Source organism: Plecotus auritus, assembly GCF_963455305.1.
Source record: "Plecotus auritus genome assembly, chromosome: 1".
In the NCBI taxonomy this organism is placed as follows: Eukaryota; Metazoa; Chordata; class Mammalia; order Chiroptera; family Vespertilionidae; genus Plecotus; species Plecotus auritus.
Genome location: NC_137770.1, coordinates 187464642 through 187483329, shown reverse-complemented (window position 1 = coordinate 187483329; position 18688 = coordinate 187464642). Strand labels below are relative to the sequence as shown.

At 43.0% G+C, this 18688-nt stretch overlaps 1 protein-coding gene across 3 annotated transcripts in view; it reads left to right on the top strand.

The window, feature by feature from the left end:
- HERC3 (HECT and RLD domain containing E3 ubiquitin protein ligase 3) overlaps positions 1-18688 on the top strand; it is a 92518-nt gene that overhangs the window by 36469 nt on the left and 37361 nt on the right. For 2 of the 3 annotated variants that reach the window (XM_080681010.1, XM_080681009.1), the window contains exons 5-12: positions 445-521; positions 1374-1595; positions 2539-2630; positions 4231-4361; positions 5181-5341; positions 7213-7289; positions 14008-14132; positions 15864-15923. In XM_080681010.1, coding sequence (XP_080537136.1) covers positions 445-521; positions 1374-1595; positions 2539-2630; positions 4231-4361; positions 5181-5341; positions 7213-7289; positions 14008-14132; positions 15864-15923 — 945 coding nt within the window. Of the gene's footprint in view, positions 1-444; positions 522-1373; positions 1596-2538; positions 2631-4230; positions 4362-5180; positions 5342-7212; positions 7290-14007; positions 14133-15863; positions 15924-18688 lie in introns of those variants that run through there. The other variant, XR_013961239.1, reaches the window with a different exon arrangement.

The following is an 18688-nucleotide window of genomic DNA, read 5'->3' as shown; positions in this document are numbered from 1 at the left end:
CTTTTTTGGCCATTGTAAAAAATGCTACTATGAGCGTGGGTGTACAAATATCTCTTTGGGACCCTGCTTTCTATTCTTTTGGCTATATACTCAGAAGTGGAATTGCTGGATCATGGCATTGCCCTCATTTTGAAAATCATTCAGACACTAACCATATTCTTAGGGAATTCGCTCTGTAGCTTTACTCCATTTGTCCCTGAATTGGAGATGACAGGTGGGAATTAACAGAGAGTGTGGTAATGGTTTTATGTTCAGAAGGGTTTTTTTTGTGTTTTGAGGCAGGAGATAAGTGAAAGACCTAATAGAATTATATCATGCAAGATCATATATTTGATTTTTAAAAGTCTTTTAGGAAAGATGATATTATTTATTACAACTATTTTATTTAGGTGAGAATATTGTTTGTGGATGTCCTTCTTAAGAATAAAGTCTTTTCTGTTTTAGGTTAATACAAAAGCTGAACCAGCAGACAATCTTACAAGTTTCCTGTGGCAACTGGCATTGCTTGGCTCTTGCAGCTGGTAATGTAACATTGAAATATATGCTCATATTAAGTTACGTTTGCGACCAATTCTCTTTGCATTTTTGTGTGATGTTATCTAACTGGAACCCTTTAGTTAACTGGTTAGTGTCTATGCGTTCCTGTTGGACAGTGCCTGTTCTCAGGCACCCTTACTTTTCCCAGGTGTGAATGATGAAAAAGGTGGTCATCATAGCAGTCCAGTTCTCTTGCAGGGGAAGACGAGCAGCAGACAGGATTGTACCCAAGTAATCTTGAGCATATGAGCCTACAGAAGATGGGTTTTTCTTAGGTTCACCTCACTATCAAGCTCTGTTCCACTATTGAGTACCCCAATAAATGAAAAAGAAAGAGTTAGAGAAACCTAAGCCAGCAAATAATACTGTATTCTCTGTTAGAATAAATTTGAAGGAAGTCTACAGTAACATGTCCTATTCTGATACTCTGTGGTGTAATTCAGTTCATGCCGAACCTCTTGAAATCCTGGGTCTTGTGGTCTTGGGGTGATCAGATATAGTTCATCTTGCTTAGTGGTTTTAAGCCTGGTAATTGGCCTATTCAAAACTGAATTGTCTTAAACGTTAGATATTTTATTTGCATAAATGTTAATAGCCTTTGAAGAATAGTAAGGCTTAGCTTATCTCTCTGTTGTTAAGACAAGTGGGAGTTTTGGTTAGGACAGCCTTACAGCATGAAGTGTCTCTGCTCCCTTGCTCTTGGGCAGGATTGATGTATGTATGGGATCAACTAACAAATGATCCTACTGTGCAACTGTATTATTCTAATGAGATTGTTTTTGTGGGTGAAACTTGTATCATTTCTGGTAATACTAGTTATCCTGTTCTCATTTCAGATGGTCAGTTCTTCACCTGGGGAAAGAATAGCCATGGGCAGCTGGGCCTGGGGAAGGAGTTTCCCTCCCAAGCCAGCCCGCAGAGGGTGCGGTCCCTGGAGGGGATCCCGCTGGCTCAGGTGGCTGCAGGAGGGGCCCACAGCTTTGCCCTGTCTCTCTCAGGAGCCGTTTTTGGCTGGGGGATGAATAATGCAGGACAACTAGGGCTCAGTGATGAAGAAGGTAGGTAAACTCTTCATACATACCTCTTTGCTCAAAAACACATTTATTTGTTTAACACATGTTTTCTGGGGATCTACTGTGTGCTGGACCCACGTTAGGTACTAAGGGTGCGGCAATGAACAAAGCAGATCAGACCTTGGCTTAGTGAAGATTACATGTCCTGGGCGGGCACAAACCAGTAAGTATATAGCATGTCAGGGATTTTAGAGGAAAATTTCCTGTTTTACATTGGTGGTCAGGGAGGGCGTCTCTGATAAGAGAATGTTTGAGCAGAGCCCTGTAGGAAGTCAGGTAAGAAAAGTAGCATATGAATATCTGGGCAAGGAATGTTCCTGTGAAAGGGAACAGGGTGAGCAAAGGCTATGATGCAGGAAGATATGCGGTGTGCTCGAGTAGAGTGAGCTGGGGGAAGAATAGCAGAGCTGGAGGTCAGATGGACAATGTAGGTCAATCATGTAGGGCCTGATAGGACAGGGTCAGGATTTGGCTTCTCTCAGTGAGGGTTTTGAGGAGAAGAGTGATTTGTCTTGACTCTGGCTATAGTGGCTCCAGGGGGAAGCTGGAAGAGCAGTATGGAGGTAGTGGGAGTAAAGTCAGATTTTGTATCGACTTTGAAGATGGGGCCAGTTGGATGTGTGGTTTTAAATAAAGAGGAAAAGCTGGAAGGATAAAGTTACCATTTATGAAAAGAGGAAACCTCTGTGTGTGGTGGGGTACGAGCAGGAGGTGGGCAGGCGGAGTTGGGGAGTGTGGGGAAACTATGAATTGCGTTTTAGATATATTAAACATGAGATGGCTGTTGGACATTCAAATGAAATTGCAGGCAGGAAGATGAATATGTGAGTCAGCCATCCAGGGGACCCAAAATTCATGCTAAGATATGTATGTATATTTCATCTCAAGGGTAAATGGTAGTGACATTCTGATATTTATCTTACTCTAGATCGAGAGTCCCCCTGCCATGTGAAACTTTTACGAACGCAAAAAGTTGTCTATATTAGTTGTGGAGAAGAACACACAGCGGTCCTCACAAAAGTAAGGGACTCTGGAGTATTCTGGAGGATATTTTTTCCATTTATTTCTAGAGAGAGTGGAAAGGAGGGAGGAGGGAGGGGAAGAAAGGAGAGAGAGAGAGAGAGAGAGAGAGAGAGAGAGAGAGAGAGAGAGAAACATTGACATGAGAAAGAGAAACATTGACATGTGAAAGAGAAACATCGACAGGAGAGATTCATCAATAAATTGTCCCCCACACGAGCTCCTACTGGGTCTGGGGATCCTGCAGCTGAGGTACGTGCCCTTGACTGAAAACTGAGCCTGAGACCTTTCAGTCCACAGGCCAGTGCTCTAACCACTAAGCAACTGGCCAGGGCTGATTAAATTTTTTTGATTAATTATTTTTATAGTGTTTAGAGAGAGTGGTGATGGTGCTTAAAAATAGTTTTATGTAAATAAACTTAAAATATAGTATATGTAGCAACATTCTGTGTTCCTTTAAAATAAGTCATTTAAATACAGGGTGGGGTAAAAGTAGGTTTACAGTTGTTCATATGGCAAATAATACAATCTCTGTATATAAAAGGCTAAGCGATCATGCGACCATCCAACTGTTGGATTAGCTGGTAGGTATGACGTGCACTGACCACCAGAGGGCAGACGCTCGACGCAGGAGCTCCCGAGCTGTGGTGACTTGGCAGCGGTGGTTCTCGGGTGACGCAGAGAGGAGGGAGCCCGATTCCTCGTGGGGCCACATGATTACACCTTTGGCCATGGGTTATGTTGTTGCTGGGGCACTGCTGGCCCCAAATCTGGTTTACTGCCGAGCTGTGGTGACCGCAGACGCCCTTCGAGCCTTGGCGCTGGCCCAGGTGCGGCCCGCCTGGGAGGGACCACAGGAGGTTGGCTCCATGGTGTGTCTGGCTGTCTCACCTATCCTGCCCCACCGGCCACCTTCTAATTAATTTCCTTTCAATGTGCACGAATCTGTGCACCAGGCCACTAGTAATAAATGATAATACAAGAGTAAACTCTGTTTTGGGTATTCACAACTGTAAACCTACTTTTGTTCTACCCTATATCTAGAAAAGAGCAATGTAATTAACATTTAAAAATTATCAACCTATTTCTTTTGCTTCTAAAACAGTCACATCTAGAGAGAGTGAAAACTGTTTTCATGTTGGATAAATACTATTACAGATTCACTTCAATAAAATACCTTAGCATTTGTTCAGATGTAGCTGTTAAAAATATATCTTACTTACCAAGGAGTTTGTAGAGCATTTAATTTTTTTATATATGAAGGGTCATGCATTCATTGCATTTCATCTTTTTCTTTGTTTCTCTTTTTTTTTGTTTTGCTTCCTAACACATCGTTGTACTTTTAAACAATTTTCAGAATTTACAGTTGGTACACATTCCCTTGAGCAGTGCTGTCTTTGTTCCATAAAGATATCTTAAGTTCCTTTATTATTCTTTTATTTAATGATCGTTCCATAGAAGTGATCTTGGCCAACTATAAAGTGGGCATAGTGGTTTTTACAGACCATTTGTGATATGAATTTTGTATGCAGAAGGTTCGAGAGCAGTGTGCTCAAACTCAGCAGTACAGTGCAGTCATGTGATGTTTGTTCCTTGTTAGAGTGGAGGTGTGTTTACCTTTGGTGCTGGTTCCTGCGGGCAACTTGGACATGATTCCATGAATGATGAGGTTAATCCAAGAAGAGTTCTAGAGCTGATGGGCAGTGAAGTAACTCAGATTGCTTGTGGCAGGTGAGTGCTCGCTCCTAAGAGCTTCCTAGTATCTATATATCTATTTATGTAAATATATTTTTATTGATTTCAGAGAGGAAGGGAGAGGGAGAGAGAGATAGAAACATCAATGATGAGAGAGAACCACTGATCAGCTGCCTCCTGCACACCCCCTACTGAGAATCGAGCCTGCAACCTGGGCATGTGCCCTTGACCAGAATCGAACCTGGGACCCTTCAGTCCGCAGGCCAACGCTCTATCCACTGAGCCAAACCAGCTAGGGCCCTAGTAGCTATTTAAACCCAGAAAGGATCTTGTCTTGTAGTGATGGAGAATGTGGTTAGACCTAACCACTATTATTTTAAGAAGTCGTAGCTGCTGTACACCTATGGTGAAAGTTTGGAGAGTTGGTTCTGAGCAGGGTGTGGTAAGGAAGGGTTTTAGATAAGCAGAGCAACTTGGGGACATTAGGCTTCTTTTGGGATAAAGAGTATCAGGATGTGGGGAAGACATGAAGAAAGGGAAGTGAGAGAGCCTCAGAGAACTTCTAGGAAATTCTGCCTGATCCACCCGCCTTCTTCCCTCTCATTCTAAAGGCCAAGTGCAGCAGGACATCCAGCTCTTCCCAAGTCTTGCCATCTTCCCCATGGCCAAGAGCGTCAGAGAAGGATAGGGGTATGGGAAGCCAGCCACTGTGAAAAGAGTCACATAGAAATACTGGGGAGGCTTTCTAGGATCATGCCTAGGAATTGCTGTACTCAACATGTGGACGTTCAGAGTCAGAGTCTGAGTGTATATCCGTATTCAGTAATTATTTTTAATTTAATTATATTTCCCCAGACAGCACACCCTTGCCTTCGTGCCTTCTTCTGGACTCATCTATGCATTTGGTTGTGGAGCAAGAGGTCAATTAGGAACTGGACACACTTGTAATGTGAAGTGCCCATCTCCCGTGAAAGGTTACTGGGCCGCCCATAGTGGTCAGCTTTCAACCACAGCTGGTAAGAGTGATTTTCATTCGAATTTAATGGTATTTCAATGATAAAAACAATTTTTTAGAGAACATGTTTCTATTTTATCCTTGAGGTCTTTTGAGGGAATGAATATGAGGTTTTTTTCTTTTAGTATCCATCAACAAGTAATTTGAGTACTAACTATATAGGTGAGACCCTAAAGAATAAAGCAGAAAATGTTCTTTTGACTCCAAGAACCTTGGTAAACATTTTAATTATTATGAAAGTTAATGTTCATTGAATGCTTAACCACGTTCCGTTACTGTGCTAAGCACTTGGGATAACTTTAAAAACTAGTGGTGGTTATCCTCATGCCGCGATGAAGAAACTGAGTCTTAAGGAAGTTAAGTAACTTGCCCAAGATCACAGAGATTCTGGGGCAGGATTTAAATTCAGATCTGCCTCATTCTAAAGCCTGTGTTCTTAATACTTGCATTGTGTTACTTTCCTTTGCTATTATTATTTTGGTCATAAAATGACACAGTTTCTTTTTATGCCATTGTCTCCTTTCCTTAAAAATAGTTAAATAGCATAGTGTCCAAAATAAGACAGGCAGTCAGTGTGAATAAATCCAGAGGCTGCAATGGAGCTGGAGAGTCATTACAAGAAGCATAATGTAATAATTTTGAAGACTGTAAAGTGACACTTTCAGGATTATGGGAAACTTCAGGACAAGGACTGAATCTTTTCCTCTTTGTAAACCTAGCTTGTAGCACAGGGCCTGGCACAAACTTCTCACTCAGTAAATATTAGTGGAATGAATATATGAGTGTCTAAAAATGTAGAACTTAAAATATAAAATGAACAGGATTTTTTTCCCCGATGTTCCAAAAAGTGAAAGAATGGCTTGGTGTTCTCTCTGTCATTTGTAAATGTCTTTTTCTCAAGATATTGTACTTATTATGCTAGGAATGTATGTTTAAAAAAATATACTAACTTTAAATACTCAAGTGTTTTATAGGTTGATTTGAAACCGAAAGTTTTGAACTTTAATTACAACCTAACTTAGGTGCCTTTTCCTTATGTGATCATAAATTTGTGTTAAGATGTTTGCCAAAATGATTTTATAACATAAGTATGTACATTTCAACTTATCATGGTAAATGCTGTGGTTTTAGGGACTTTCATGGTAATGTGGGAACACAGCGGAAGGCATCAAGGAGTATTCCAGTTAGAGGAAGTTCGAGCTGTGTCTTAAAGGATGACTTGGAGTTAGCCAGGTGGAGGACTGTGAGGGAGTGGGTGCTGCGTACCGGAATGGCACAGTTTCAGGAGCACTGTTCCGATTATGCTCTAGAAGACACCATTCATGGAAACGGAGTGTGTGCTGGTGGTAGTAGAAGGAAAAGGCATGGGTCAGGACATGGAGTGGCACTGTATTAGAAATAAAAGCAACGTGATGGTATTAGAGTATTACCACAGACACAGTGTGATGAGCTACGAAGCAGGGAGTAGGGCATGCAGGTTCTTATATGGCAGTCTAAGGGGCCAGGGAGCACCACACTCAGATGCTGAATTATTTGTTAGGCAGATGTTACTGTTCATAGTACTGACGGTTTTAAGTTGCAGGTCAGTGGCATGACAGAATTAGAATGAAAAATAGGAACGAGGTCAGCATTAGCTGGCACTTGGGGAGGGGATGGAGGTAGGGTTAGAGTGGAGGCTACCATTTGATATATTTATTTTTAATTGAAGTAGAAACAGTCCTGGGCAGAGAGCCAGGAGACAGTTTTTTCACTTCTCTGACATAATTAAAATGGATAGGAAACCATTGTGAAGGATATTTTGGAATATTAGAAAAGGGATCAAGGAAAAACTTTAATTATTGAAAAATATGCTGTTGAAAATTTTTTTGACAGATCGCTTTAAATATCATATTGTTAAGCAGATCTTCTCTGGAGGAGACCAAACTTTTGTACTTTGCTCCAAATATGAGGTAAAATTTTCTTTTGACTATTACTTTGGGGGTTGAATGATGGTGAACCAGTATTTATTTTAATAAATAATTATATGGAAAAATAAATAAATAATTACACAAAGAGCAATGTTACTCTTTGTTTCTACCAGTTTATCTTATTAAAATAAGCAGATTAAACCGTGAAGAAGTTAGCTTCATTTTGCTTCCTTGAAGTGCCAATATTTTTTTCTGGTATTTTAGTCATAGAGTTCTAATTTATAATTTAAAATTATTTGTGTCTATATCTGTCCCAAAAGAAATTTAAGGATACCTAGATAGTTCATACTTACTTTGGCATTATTAGACTTCCTGTTTCTTTGCTTCCCCCTGAAGTAGTGAAAATACTAGGTATTTGAGAACTTAGTGGGTTTCTTTTTTTTTTTTTTACATGATTGAATATATACTAAATATAGAAGAGATACCCCAGTATTTATCCTTTCTCATTTATAGTCTGCTCATTGCACCACACTAAAATTTTCCTCATATTGTCTCCTGCATCACTATTGTGTGTAAGTCAGGAAGAAGGAGGTTCCGGTATCTTTCGTGGTTGAAGGTAGGAGAATATGGCCTAGGTATCTGCAACAGTGCTTTAATTCGTTGCCCTCTTCCTGGACGAGGAAAATCAGTCTGCAACCAGCACCAGAGAATTGCCCTCCATCCTCTCTTCTACTCTTGTGCTTTCTCTCCTTCCTCTCTCTTGCCCCCCCTGCATTGATCCTTATCCTGTCCTGGAGGAGCAAGGAAGGGGCATTGGTGATGATAAAGGATTCCAAATTGGAAATTCTCCCCATCGGTCTGATATTTTGCCGTCTTTAAATATGAAATGTTCTTACCTTCTAATTAGTATAATTCTATGCTTTTGGTAGAAAAGGTTGTGGTGGAGCCTGAGGCTGCAGGTTGGACAGCTAAAACTGATAATTAGATATTTTCCAGGTCAGCAGCCTGAAGAAGGTTCTGTTTAGTGGCACCATCTGGGGTGATTGGGAACTCTGACTTTAGACCTATTTTAGACCCAGCTTCAGTGCTTCACAGAGAAATGTTGAGGAAAGCTGAAATTATTCTGTGTCTTTAAGATGCCAATAAAGTGAAGTATGAAAAACACTGAATCTCTACAGATTAATAACTTTTTATCCACAAGTAGTATAGTTCAAAGTACTCATATTCCTAAGAAATTGACTTGAATAATATTATTTGAAATAGCCAAAAATATTTTTCCTGTGCAATTCAACATAAAACTTAGTTTCCTTCTTTTATAAATGTTACTAGAGGCCCGGTGCATGAAATTCATGCACAGGGGTGTGGTCCCTCAGCCCAGCCTGCACCCTCTCCAATCTGGGACCCCTGGAGGGATGTCCGGTGGGATCGGGGCTAAACGGGCGGCCGGACATCCCTCTCACAATCCAGGACTGCTGGCTCCCAACCGCTCGCCTGCCTCTCTCTGCCTGATCACCCTCTAACCACTCCACTGCCAGCCTGATCGATGCCTAACTGCTCCCCGGCCGGCCCGATGGCCCCTCCCCTGCCGGCCTGGTCACCCCTAACTGCCCTCCCCTACCAGTCTGGACGCCCCTAACTGTCCTCCCCTGCAGGCCTGGTTGCCCCCAACTGTCCTCCCCTGCAGGCCTGGTTGCCCCCAACTGCCCTCCCCTTCTGGCCTGGTCACCCCTAACTGCCCTCCCTTGCTGGCCTGGTCACCCCTATCTGCCCTCCCCTGGAGGCCTGTTCTCCCCCAGCTGCCCTCCCCTCCAGGCCCGGTCTCCCCCAACTGCCCTCCTCTGCTGGCCCGGTCACCCCTAACTGCCCTCCCTGCTGGCCTGATTGCCTACAACTGCCCTCCTCTGTAGACGTGGTCTCCCCCAACTGCCCTCCTCTGCCGGCCCGGTCACCCCTAACTGCCCACAACTGCCCTCCCTTGCAGGCCTGGTCCCTCCCAACTGCCCTCCCCTGCTGGCCATCTTGTGGTGGCCATCTTGTGTCCACATGAGGACAGCCATCTTTGACCACATGGGGGCGGACATCTTGTGTCTTGGAGTGATGGACCGTCACTCCAACATACACAAGATGGCCCCCCCCCGTGGACTCAAGATGGCCGCCACAAGATGGCTGGCAGGGGACAGCAGTTGTGGGCGATCAGGCCTGCAGGGGAGGGCAGTTGGGAGGGACAAGGCCTGCAGGGGAGGGTAGTTGGGAGGGACCAGGCCTGCAGGGGAGGGCAGTTGGGGGGGGACCAGGCCTGCAGGGGAGGGCAGTTGGGGGGGTGACCAGGCTGGCAAGGGAGGACAGTTAGGGGTGATTGGACCAGCAGGGGAGGGGAGTTGGGGGCGACCAAGCCTGCAGGGGAGGACAGTTAAAGGCGACCAGGTCGGTAGGGGAGGGCAGTTAGGGGAGACCAGGCCTGCAGGGGAGGGCAGTTGGGGGTGACCAGGCTGGTAGGGGAGGGCAGTTGGGGGTGATCAGGCCTACTGGGGAGGACAGAGGTGACCAGGCCAGCAGGAGAAGGTAGTTAGGGGCAGTTGGGCTGGCAGGGGAGCAGTTAGGCATTGATAAGGCTGGCAGGGGAGTTGTTAGGGGGTGATCAGGCTGGCAGACAGAAGCAGTTAGGGGCAATCTGGCAGGCAGGCAGGCGAGCGGTTGGGAGCCAGCAGTCCTGGATTGTGAGAGGGGTCCCAGATTAGAGAGGGTGCAGGCTGGGCTGAGGGACAACCCCCCCTCCACCCCCGTGCACAAATTTCGTACACTGGGCCTCTAGTCTTACATAACACGGTGGGGCAAAAGTAGGTCTACAGTTGTTTGGTGAAGGCCTGGGGAGGGAGAAAGAGTGGGGTGAAGGGGGTCATTGGGGAAAGAAAGGGGGACATCTACTTTCAACAATAAAGATAAATAAAAAATAAAATAATATAATCCTCCTATATAATAAAGAGCTAATATGCTAATTAGACCGAACAGACAAACGACCTTCTGGATGTCCTTCCAGATGAAGCCGGGGCTGCGAGGGCTGGCCGAGACTGCGAGGGGCTATGAGGGCCAGCCGAGGCAGCTGGGGCTGCGAGGGCAAAGCCCCTTCCTTGCACAAATTTCATGCATCGGGCCTCTAGTAAATTAATAAATTAAAATTAATAATAATAATTCAAGAATAAACTGTGTTTCAAGTACTCACAACTGTAAACCTACTTTTGCCCCACCCTGTAATGTCCCTGAAGAATCTTTGCTCCTTCTGTTTTCCAGTCTCCAGTTCACTTTTGCCAGCACCAACATTGGCCTTTGCAGTCCCCCTGACTTTCTTTATTCTGTTCTGTTTTCTTTTGCTATTTTCTCCAGGTCTTCTCCTATAGACCATGTCTTGCAAATCTTATGTTTAGGTTCATTTTTCTTTGCCTAATCCAAGGAATCAAAAATCATGCCAAAGTCAGTTGTCTTACCACCACCAAAATGGGTTCTGAATCCAAATATAGAGATGACATCTGCTGGGTCTTGTACATTTTGGTTTTCCTTGAATTTCTGTCTTGGGTACTGTTCCCTTCCTAGGGTGAAGGACGTCGATGACCATTTGTTTCCAGCAACTTCCCGGTGTGGATAGTTACTGGGATATTTATGATGGCAGCCTCTCCTTAAGCAGCCAAAGAGGAAAAAAAGCTGTAGTTGAATTTTAAATTTACTGTAATTAACGCTAATGTGACTGGCAAAGAAAATATTGGTGAAAAGGAAGTGAAGTAGGCTAGTGTTAAAGAAACAGGGAAGGTTAAAGTGTAAACACCTGTTAATAGTGGTATGCATTAAAAATGTAAGATTGCAAGGAAAAAAAGAAAATAAAAATAGAGTATTACTTGGTAAGGTGTTGCTCTTTTTTACAACCTGAAACCTATACATTTTTACTTAAGCCCGTGGTCGGCAAACCGTGGCTTGTGAGCCATATGCGGCTCTTTGACCCCTTGAGTGTGGCTCTTCCACAAAATACCACGGCCTGGGCAAGTCTATTTTGAAGAAGATGCGTTAGAAGAAGTTTAAGTTAAAAAATTTGGCTCTCAAAAGAAATTTCAATCGTTGTACTGTTGATATTTGGCTCTCTTCACTAATGAGTTTGCCGACCACTGACTTAAGCCATTAACCATAGATTTTTGTTTAGATATGGAAACTGATCAAATCATGTTTATCTTGTTACCATTATCACATGAAGAATCACTTAAAGAACCAATAAAAAGCATCTGTGTAGTAACAGGCTCCATTTTTGTAAAATGCTGACTCATTCATTTATACCAGGCCTGAGTTGGAAGAAGGGACGGGAGGAGTTTTTGATTTGATTCTAGGTCTTGGCAATTTAGTGAGTGTAAACCATAGCCATTTTTCCTCTCATCTTGTTCCCTGGACAGGACTAAAGAGGGAATGTGGTTGGGATTGTGTTTTGTGCATGTGTGTGCGTGTGTGTGTGTATCTGTCTGTCTGTCTGTCTGAAAGCCTGCTATCCTATATAATAAAATGCTAATATGCAAATCGACTGAACGGCAGAACTACCGGTCGCTATGACGTGCACTGACCACCAGGAGGCAGACGCTCACTACAGGAGTTGCATCCTCATGGTCAGTGCACTCCCACAGGGGGAGTGCCGCTCAGCCAGAAGCTGGGCTCATGGCTGACAACCGCAGTGGTGGTGGCGGGAGACTCTCCTGCCTCTGCAGCAGTGCTAAGGATGTCTGACTGCCGGCAGTCGGACGTCCCCTGAGGACTGCCAGACTGTGAGAGGGCGCAGGCCGGGCTGAGGGATCGGCCCGCCCCCAACCCCCCCATGCACGAATTTCGTGCACCGGGCCTCTAGTGTGACATAATCCTCTTTTCTTCGAACAGTTATTCTCAACCTTGGTTACTCATTGAAATCACCTAGGGGCCTTATAAAAATGCTGATGCCCCTAGGGAATCTGATTGAATTGGAGTAGTGTGACTTGGCCGGCAGGATTTGTAATTGCTCTGGTGATCCAAGAGTAGCCAAAGTTGAGAAACACTGTCCTAGACCAACTTTTTCCTTTTGGCCTGTATGTAATTAGAAGACATTTATTAGAAGAAAATTGATGCTTTTTCTTAGATCTTTAGGTAATTCTGAAATTGTATTTTATTTAAGGTGTATCTAGTTTATTGGGTGGACATATAGGGAAGAATGAGAAAATAATTCCATGTCTATATTTTATTTATAAGTATGTGTTCAGCTTCACCCTTCAGTGGGGGAAGTAATTAAAATTTACATAACAATAGTTTAAAAACCAGAATGTGTTTGTATGTGCTCAAATGTCTACTTCGTCTTATGATTTTTCTCTGTGTAATTCAAGATGACTTCTGCTCTTTCAATAGATGTCTGTGGCCATTTTAGTAAAGTAATTATCAAGAACCAGATGATCAAAAACTTTGGCAAGCATCTCTGATTCGTTACATGACCTTCTCTTTTTCCCTTTTAATGATATTTTAACTCATAATTATGGGAAAAACCAAGAAAATTTACTTTGAAAGTTGTGTTTTTATGTGTAGATGCAAACTAGAAAAAAATGATCATTTTATGAATTGGTGGATGAATGCTCTAATATTACTTTTTGCTCTTCTTTTTTTTTAATCTATATAGTTTATTGATTTCAGAGAGGAAGGGAGAGGGAAAGAGAGATAGAAACATCAATGATGAGAGAGAATCATTGATTGGCTGCCTCTTGCACACCCCCACTGGAGATCAAGTCCACAACCCCAGGCATGTGCTCTTGACCCGAGTCGAACACAGGACCCTTCAGTCCGCAGGCCGACGCTCTGTCCACTGAGCCAAATCAGTTAGGGTACTTTTTGCTCTTTTCTACTGACAAATATAGGAGGCATAAAGCTTTTCATAGTTCTACAGAATCAAAAACAGGATTTGGGGAAAATTAGTTGAAAAAGGGAATTTTTTGAAAATAAAATTGCTTATGTTTTTAAAATCTCATTGAATAAAGGATGTACAGTCCTGGGCAACATTTGCAATTTTTAAGTCCACTATTGACATGTCCTTTTGCCACCTTTATAAATTTATAGCTATAAACTTGAAGCAAGAAATTAGGCATTATTTTATAGATTATTTGCAATATACATTATAACAGCTTTTTATAATATATTTTGTTGGAGTTCAGTGAATAGTTATACCTTAAAAACCTGAAATTACAGTGATTCAGAGCCAAGGAGCAAGAAGTCTGGAAAAGTCGTATTGATTTCTCTGGGAAACGAACTCTGAGGCTGAGATTTATGTTCAGAAAGTTGTTTTGGGGAGTGCACTGTAGAACAACATTTACTTGGAATGAAGGAGTCAGGGTTGGGCAGAGAGAGAAGGTGAACTGCCAGTCAGTATAACTGAGTCCCCAGTCAATCCTTGGGGAGCTCTGCGGTTGGGGTTGGCCCCTCAGCCATTCCTGAGTTGAGGCAAAGGGGCTGGGCCCTGGTATCACACCTCTAACTGCCACTGGATGGGAAAGGAGTGAAGCACTTTCTGACGAGCAGCCCAGCTGTCAGCTGTCAGGAGCTTGCACTCAGCAGCTGGGGGAGTGAGTTCCCCCATTCTGAAGGGTGGGGGGAATCTGGGCAGTGCACCCAGCTCCTGTAGTAAGTGAAACACAGAATGGAGAATATGTCAGGAGAAGCAGAGGGGAAAAGCTCCATCCTGCATAATTTCTCATTTTTACTGTTATATTTCATCCTCTAGAATTCTTCTCCTGCTGTTGACTTCAGGATTATGAACCAAGCACATTATACCAGTTTAATAAATGATGAAACCATAGCAGCTTGGAAACAAAAACTCTCAGAACACAACAATGCAAATACAATCAAGTATGTGATTATTTGTTTTTATTTTTTCCAAAATGTAGTGGAATCTTCTATCTTCGTGATTTTCCCCACTTCCATATTGAGATTGTGAATATAAATGGTGTTTTACATTTTAGGGAACCAGTTTTGCACATATTTATTCAGGATTTGTGTTCTTACCCCAAATAACATACTAGGTTGTTCCTTCTTCATTCTTTCAGAGACTGTATTCCTCAACCTGCCTTGTTCAGATCTTAAAAATCCTGATGAAGGTCTGAGTTGGCCTTTCTGTTAAGAAAACTTACTGTTTGACCCCAAGAGTTTCTTCATATGCATGTTCCAAAGCATCCTAAGTCTAAGACAGCTATCTTAACTCATCTGAATATTCTAGGATTCACAATGATTAGTTGAGATGGTAATTCAGTGTCAAGTAGGGAAAAATTATAGTAAAAAGTTTTGAGGCCTTTTATCAAGTTTATTTTATTCTTAAAGGAGAATTTTTTACTGAACATTTTTATACATTTTTCATCGGTTTTCTTTAGCATTTCTATTTTTCTGCAGAGAATCTTCTTCTTGGGAATGAATGAATCACATTTGCTGCACTAAGCAGTGGTCATTCCCAGAAATGTGTATAATACACCTGGCTTTATGCCATGGATTGTAGTGGGGCAGATGACCAGGGTCTGAACTTAGGGCACACTGTGGGGTCAGTGGGAATGCCCTAGAGCAATTCTTGGCTGTCCTCAGAATAGGTGTCTCAACAGAGGAGTTCAGGCTGGAAGGTAGCAGGGGACACTGGACTAAATTCACTGTTGAAGGGCTGGGTGGGGGGACTGTAGCCTCACTTAGCTGGAACCATGATACTTTGCTAGTTTTCAGATCATTACCAGGTGCAAGAAGTTTTTCTTTTGATAGTTTTGATGCTTTGTTTTTATTTTAATACTAGAGGCCTGGTGCATGAAATTCGTGCAAGGGGGAGGTCCCCTCAGCCCAGCCTGCACCCTCTCCAATCCGGACCCGTTGGGGGATGTCCGACTGCCGGTTTAGGCCCGATCCTAGGATCAGGCCTAAACCAGCAGTCGGACATTCCTCTCAAAATCAGGGACCACTGGCTCCTAACTGCTCACCTGCCTGCCTAGTTGCCCCTAAGTGCCCCCCCTCCCCCACCGGCCTGGTCACCCCTAACTGCCTCCCTGCCAGCCTGGTCACCCCTTACTGCCCCCCCATACCAGCCTGGTCACCCCCAACTGCCCCCCCCCAGCCAGCCTGGTCACCCCTAACTGCCCCCCCACTGGCTGGTCGCCCCCAACTGCCCCCCCTGCCAGCCTGGTTGCCTCACACTGCCTGCTGCTCGGTCGTTTGGTCGTCCCTCACTAACCCCCCCCTGCCGGCCTAGTCACCCCACACAGCCTGTTCAGTCGTCTGTTCGGTTGCGATGGTCGCTTAGGCTTTTCCATATATAAATGACTTATGGAAAACTTAAGCTCTTTTTTGTTTTGAGATGTGACACAATGTTGTTGTTTTTTAAGCAAATTGCACATTTTCCAAGGCTTCACCTGAAACACTAGAACAGTGGTCGGCAAACTGCGGCTCGCGAGTTTGCCACTCTGTTGACTAATGAGTTTGCCGACCACTGCCCTAGAAAAAGCTACTATTAATGAAATCCTAGAATATATGTCTAGTCTATTGCTCATGCTTAAATAACTACCTATTTGTAATTATTAAAGGCTTTCCTCCCTTTTTCTCTCTGAACAGTGGTGTTGTTCAGATATTATCTTCTGCAGCCTGTTGGAATGGAAGTTTTCTTGAAAAAAAGTAAGTGACTTAGAGTCTTAAAAAATACCCATATGTGATAAATACCCACATGTGATACAGATACTTATTCAGCAAAGGCTGTGAAACACTTCTGTTCTCTTTGATGGTGGTTGGCCTTAATTCAGTGGATAAGCTAATGATTTATGCAGAAACTGGAATGCTGTGGTAATGAAGGAAAGGCAATGCTGACTCATGCCTGGTTGGCAAAGAGGCCGATTACCAAAGAGAGAGGCTGTATCTCAGAAAGAGTTGATGTAATCAAAAGTAAGATTTTTGCCCTGACCTGTTTGGCTCAGTGGTTAGAATGTCGGCCTGTGGTCTGAAGGGTAGCAGGTTTGATTCCAGGTCAAGGACATATACCTTGGTTGCAGAGCAGGAGGCAACCAATCGATGTGTCTCTCTCACATCAGTGATTTCCTTTCTCTTTCCTTCCTCTCTCTCACTCTCTTTTCCCCCTCCCTCTACCTTCCACATGCTCTAAAAATCAGTGGAAAAAATATCCTCATTCCTTGAATGAGGATTACAAAAAGAAAAAAAGATTTATCAGGGTATTCTAAAATGCTACTACTCCTATCATGTGTACAGCATTTATTCTTGAATTCTTAATTCTATAAATAATCTTGATTTCGTATCCCATGTGATTTTTTTTTTTTCTCATCAAGAGTGAGCTTAGGGAAAGGTCCAAGGAGACTTCAGGGCTTCGTGGACTCAGGTCCAGCCCAGCTCACCAGGAAATTACATTTGGGCTAAACCTTCAGGTAGTAAATAGAGTGTGGGTTTTTTGTTTGTTTGTTTTTTTTATTTGGCCTTATCCCTTCTGCACATATCCCCTTTAGGAACCTGATGCAGCAGAAGGGTTTGTCATGGGTTTTGATTTTTGGTGATCCCAAACCCTTACCATCTCTTCGTACTTTTTGCCAATGAGAATCTCAAAAAGACCTGGACATCATATCTGTGTATGAATCCCACTCCACCATCCCACCCAAATTATGAACCAACTGGGTTGCAAGAGGTCACTTCAGAAACTCTTCAGTGAATTAGAGATTGCTAAGTGATTTACTTGTATCATCAGGGCAGCTAGAATGAGCTCATCCAATTCATTTCAGACTCAATCCTTAGCCTTTTCCTCCAGGGAAAAGTATTCTGGATTGTGCTGATTTTGGTCTTTTTTAGAACAGTGGTTCTCAACCAGGCTGATTTTGCTTCCCTGGGGTATCTGGTGACATTTTTTGTTACAATGGGGGAAGGTACTAGTATACTACTGGCACCTAGTAGGCAAAGGCCAGGGATGCTGCTAAGTAGCTCACAATCCCACCCACTCAACGAAGACTTTTCCAGCCTCAAAAGTCAATAGTATCAAGGCTGAGAAACCTTGTTCTAGAAAGACAGCTCTTATGAAGGTTAGGAATGGCTCTCAGACAGATTTGTCGGGTTATCCATCCTTCATATCATGGATTCCATCAGGTTCTGGGTGAAGCTTTTCTTTTTAACTGACAACCGTGCCATTTCAGGAGTCCTGCACCTACAGCTTATACAGAGTGCATTGATGGGGACCAGTTAAAATGAAGACCAGTTTTACAAAGCATACATGTAAAATCTTTTGTCTTTTTTTGGTATTTTGTTTTTTCTTAACAGTGTAGCAAAATTACATCTAAGCATATGGGAAGTGACATATGCGACACCAGAATGAATTTCTATGGTTTGGGCAGATTTTTTTTTTATCGAACAACAAAAGACCCAACAAAGCCCAACCATCTCCTCTTGATTTGACAGTTTAGGTTCCAACACATATAACTATGGTTTAAAAACAAATGTGAGGAACCCTGCTTACGTTTTTTTTTTTTTTAATATATTTTATTGATTTTTTACAGAGAGGAAGGGAGAGGGATAGAGAGTCAGAAACATCGATGAGAGAGAAACATCGATCAGCTGCCTCCTGCACACCCCCCACTGGGGACGTGCCCGCAACCCAGGTACATGCCCTTGACCGGAATCGAACCTGGGACCCTTCAGTCCGCAGGCTGACGCTCTATCCACTGAGCCAAACTGGTTTCAGCCCTGCTTACGTTTTTATAAATTAAAACATTGCTGTCAGAGGGTGTTAATACTGTCTGAATGTGTCCATTACTCATAAACAGAAGCCTGTTTTGCAAATAGCTAGTTCTTTTGTGATTAATAAATGTGGTATGTTCAAGAGTGGACATTTAAAAGAGACATTCTTTAAGTCTAAAAGACCGAAGACTTTATTCAGGGTACTTTAAAATGCTCTTTATTCAAGGTTGGAAAAAAGATTAGTTGCTGGAAAGTTAAAAACAGTAGCAGTGAAATTTAGTCCCAGGGTGAATGTAATTGTATCTTTCTCTTTTTTTAAAACATGTTTTTATTGATTTTAGAGAGAGAGAAGGAGAGGGAGAGAGAGAAAAAAACATCAATGAGAGAGAAACATTACTAGGTTGCCTCCTGCATGCCCCCTACTAGGGATTGAGCCAGCAATCTGGGCATGTGCCCTAACCAAGAATCCAACTGGTGACCTCTTGGTATATGGGACAATGCTCAATCCACTGAGCCATACTGGCCAAGCTGTAATTGTATCTCTTTTGTTAACTAATAGAAACATTAGCGTTGTATTTGTTGAAGATCTGATTTTAAGAAAGGCTTTAAACAAGGAGGTTCTTACTTGCCGCTTGTTGATGAGTGGGCCAGTTTGCAGAGGGGACTTTTTCTGCATCCGGGCACAGCATTCACAGCTTGTTCAGTGCACCACA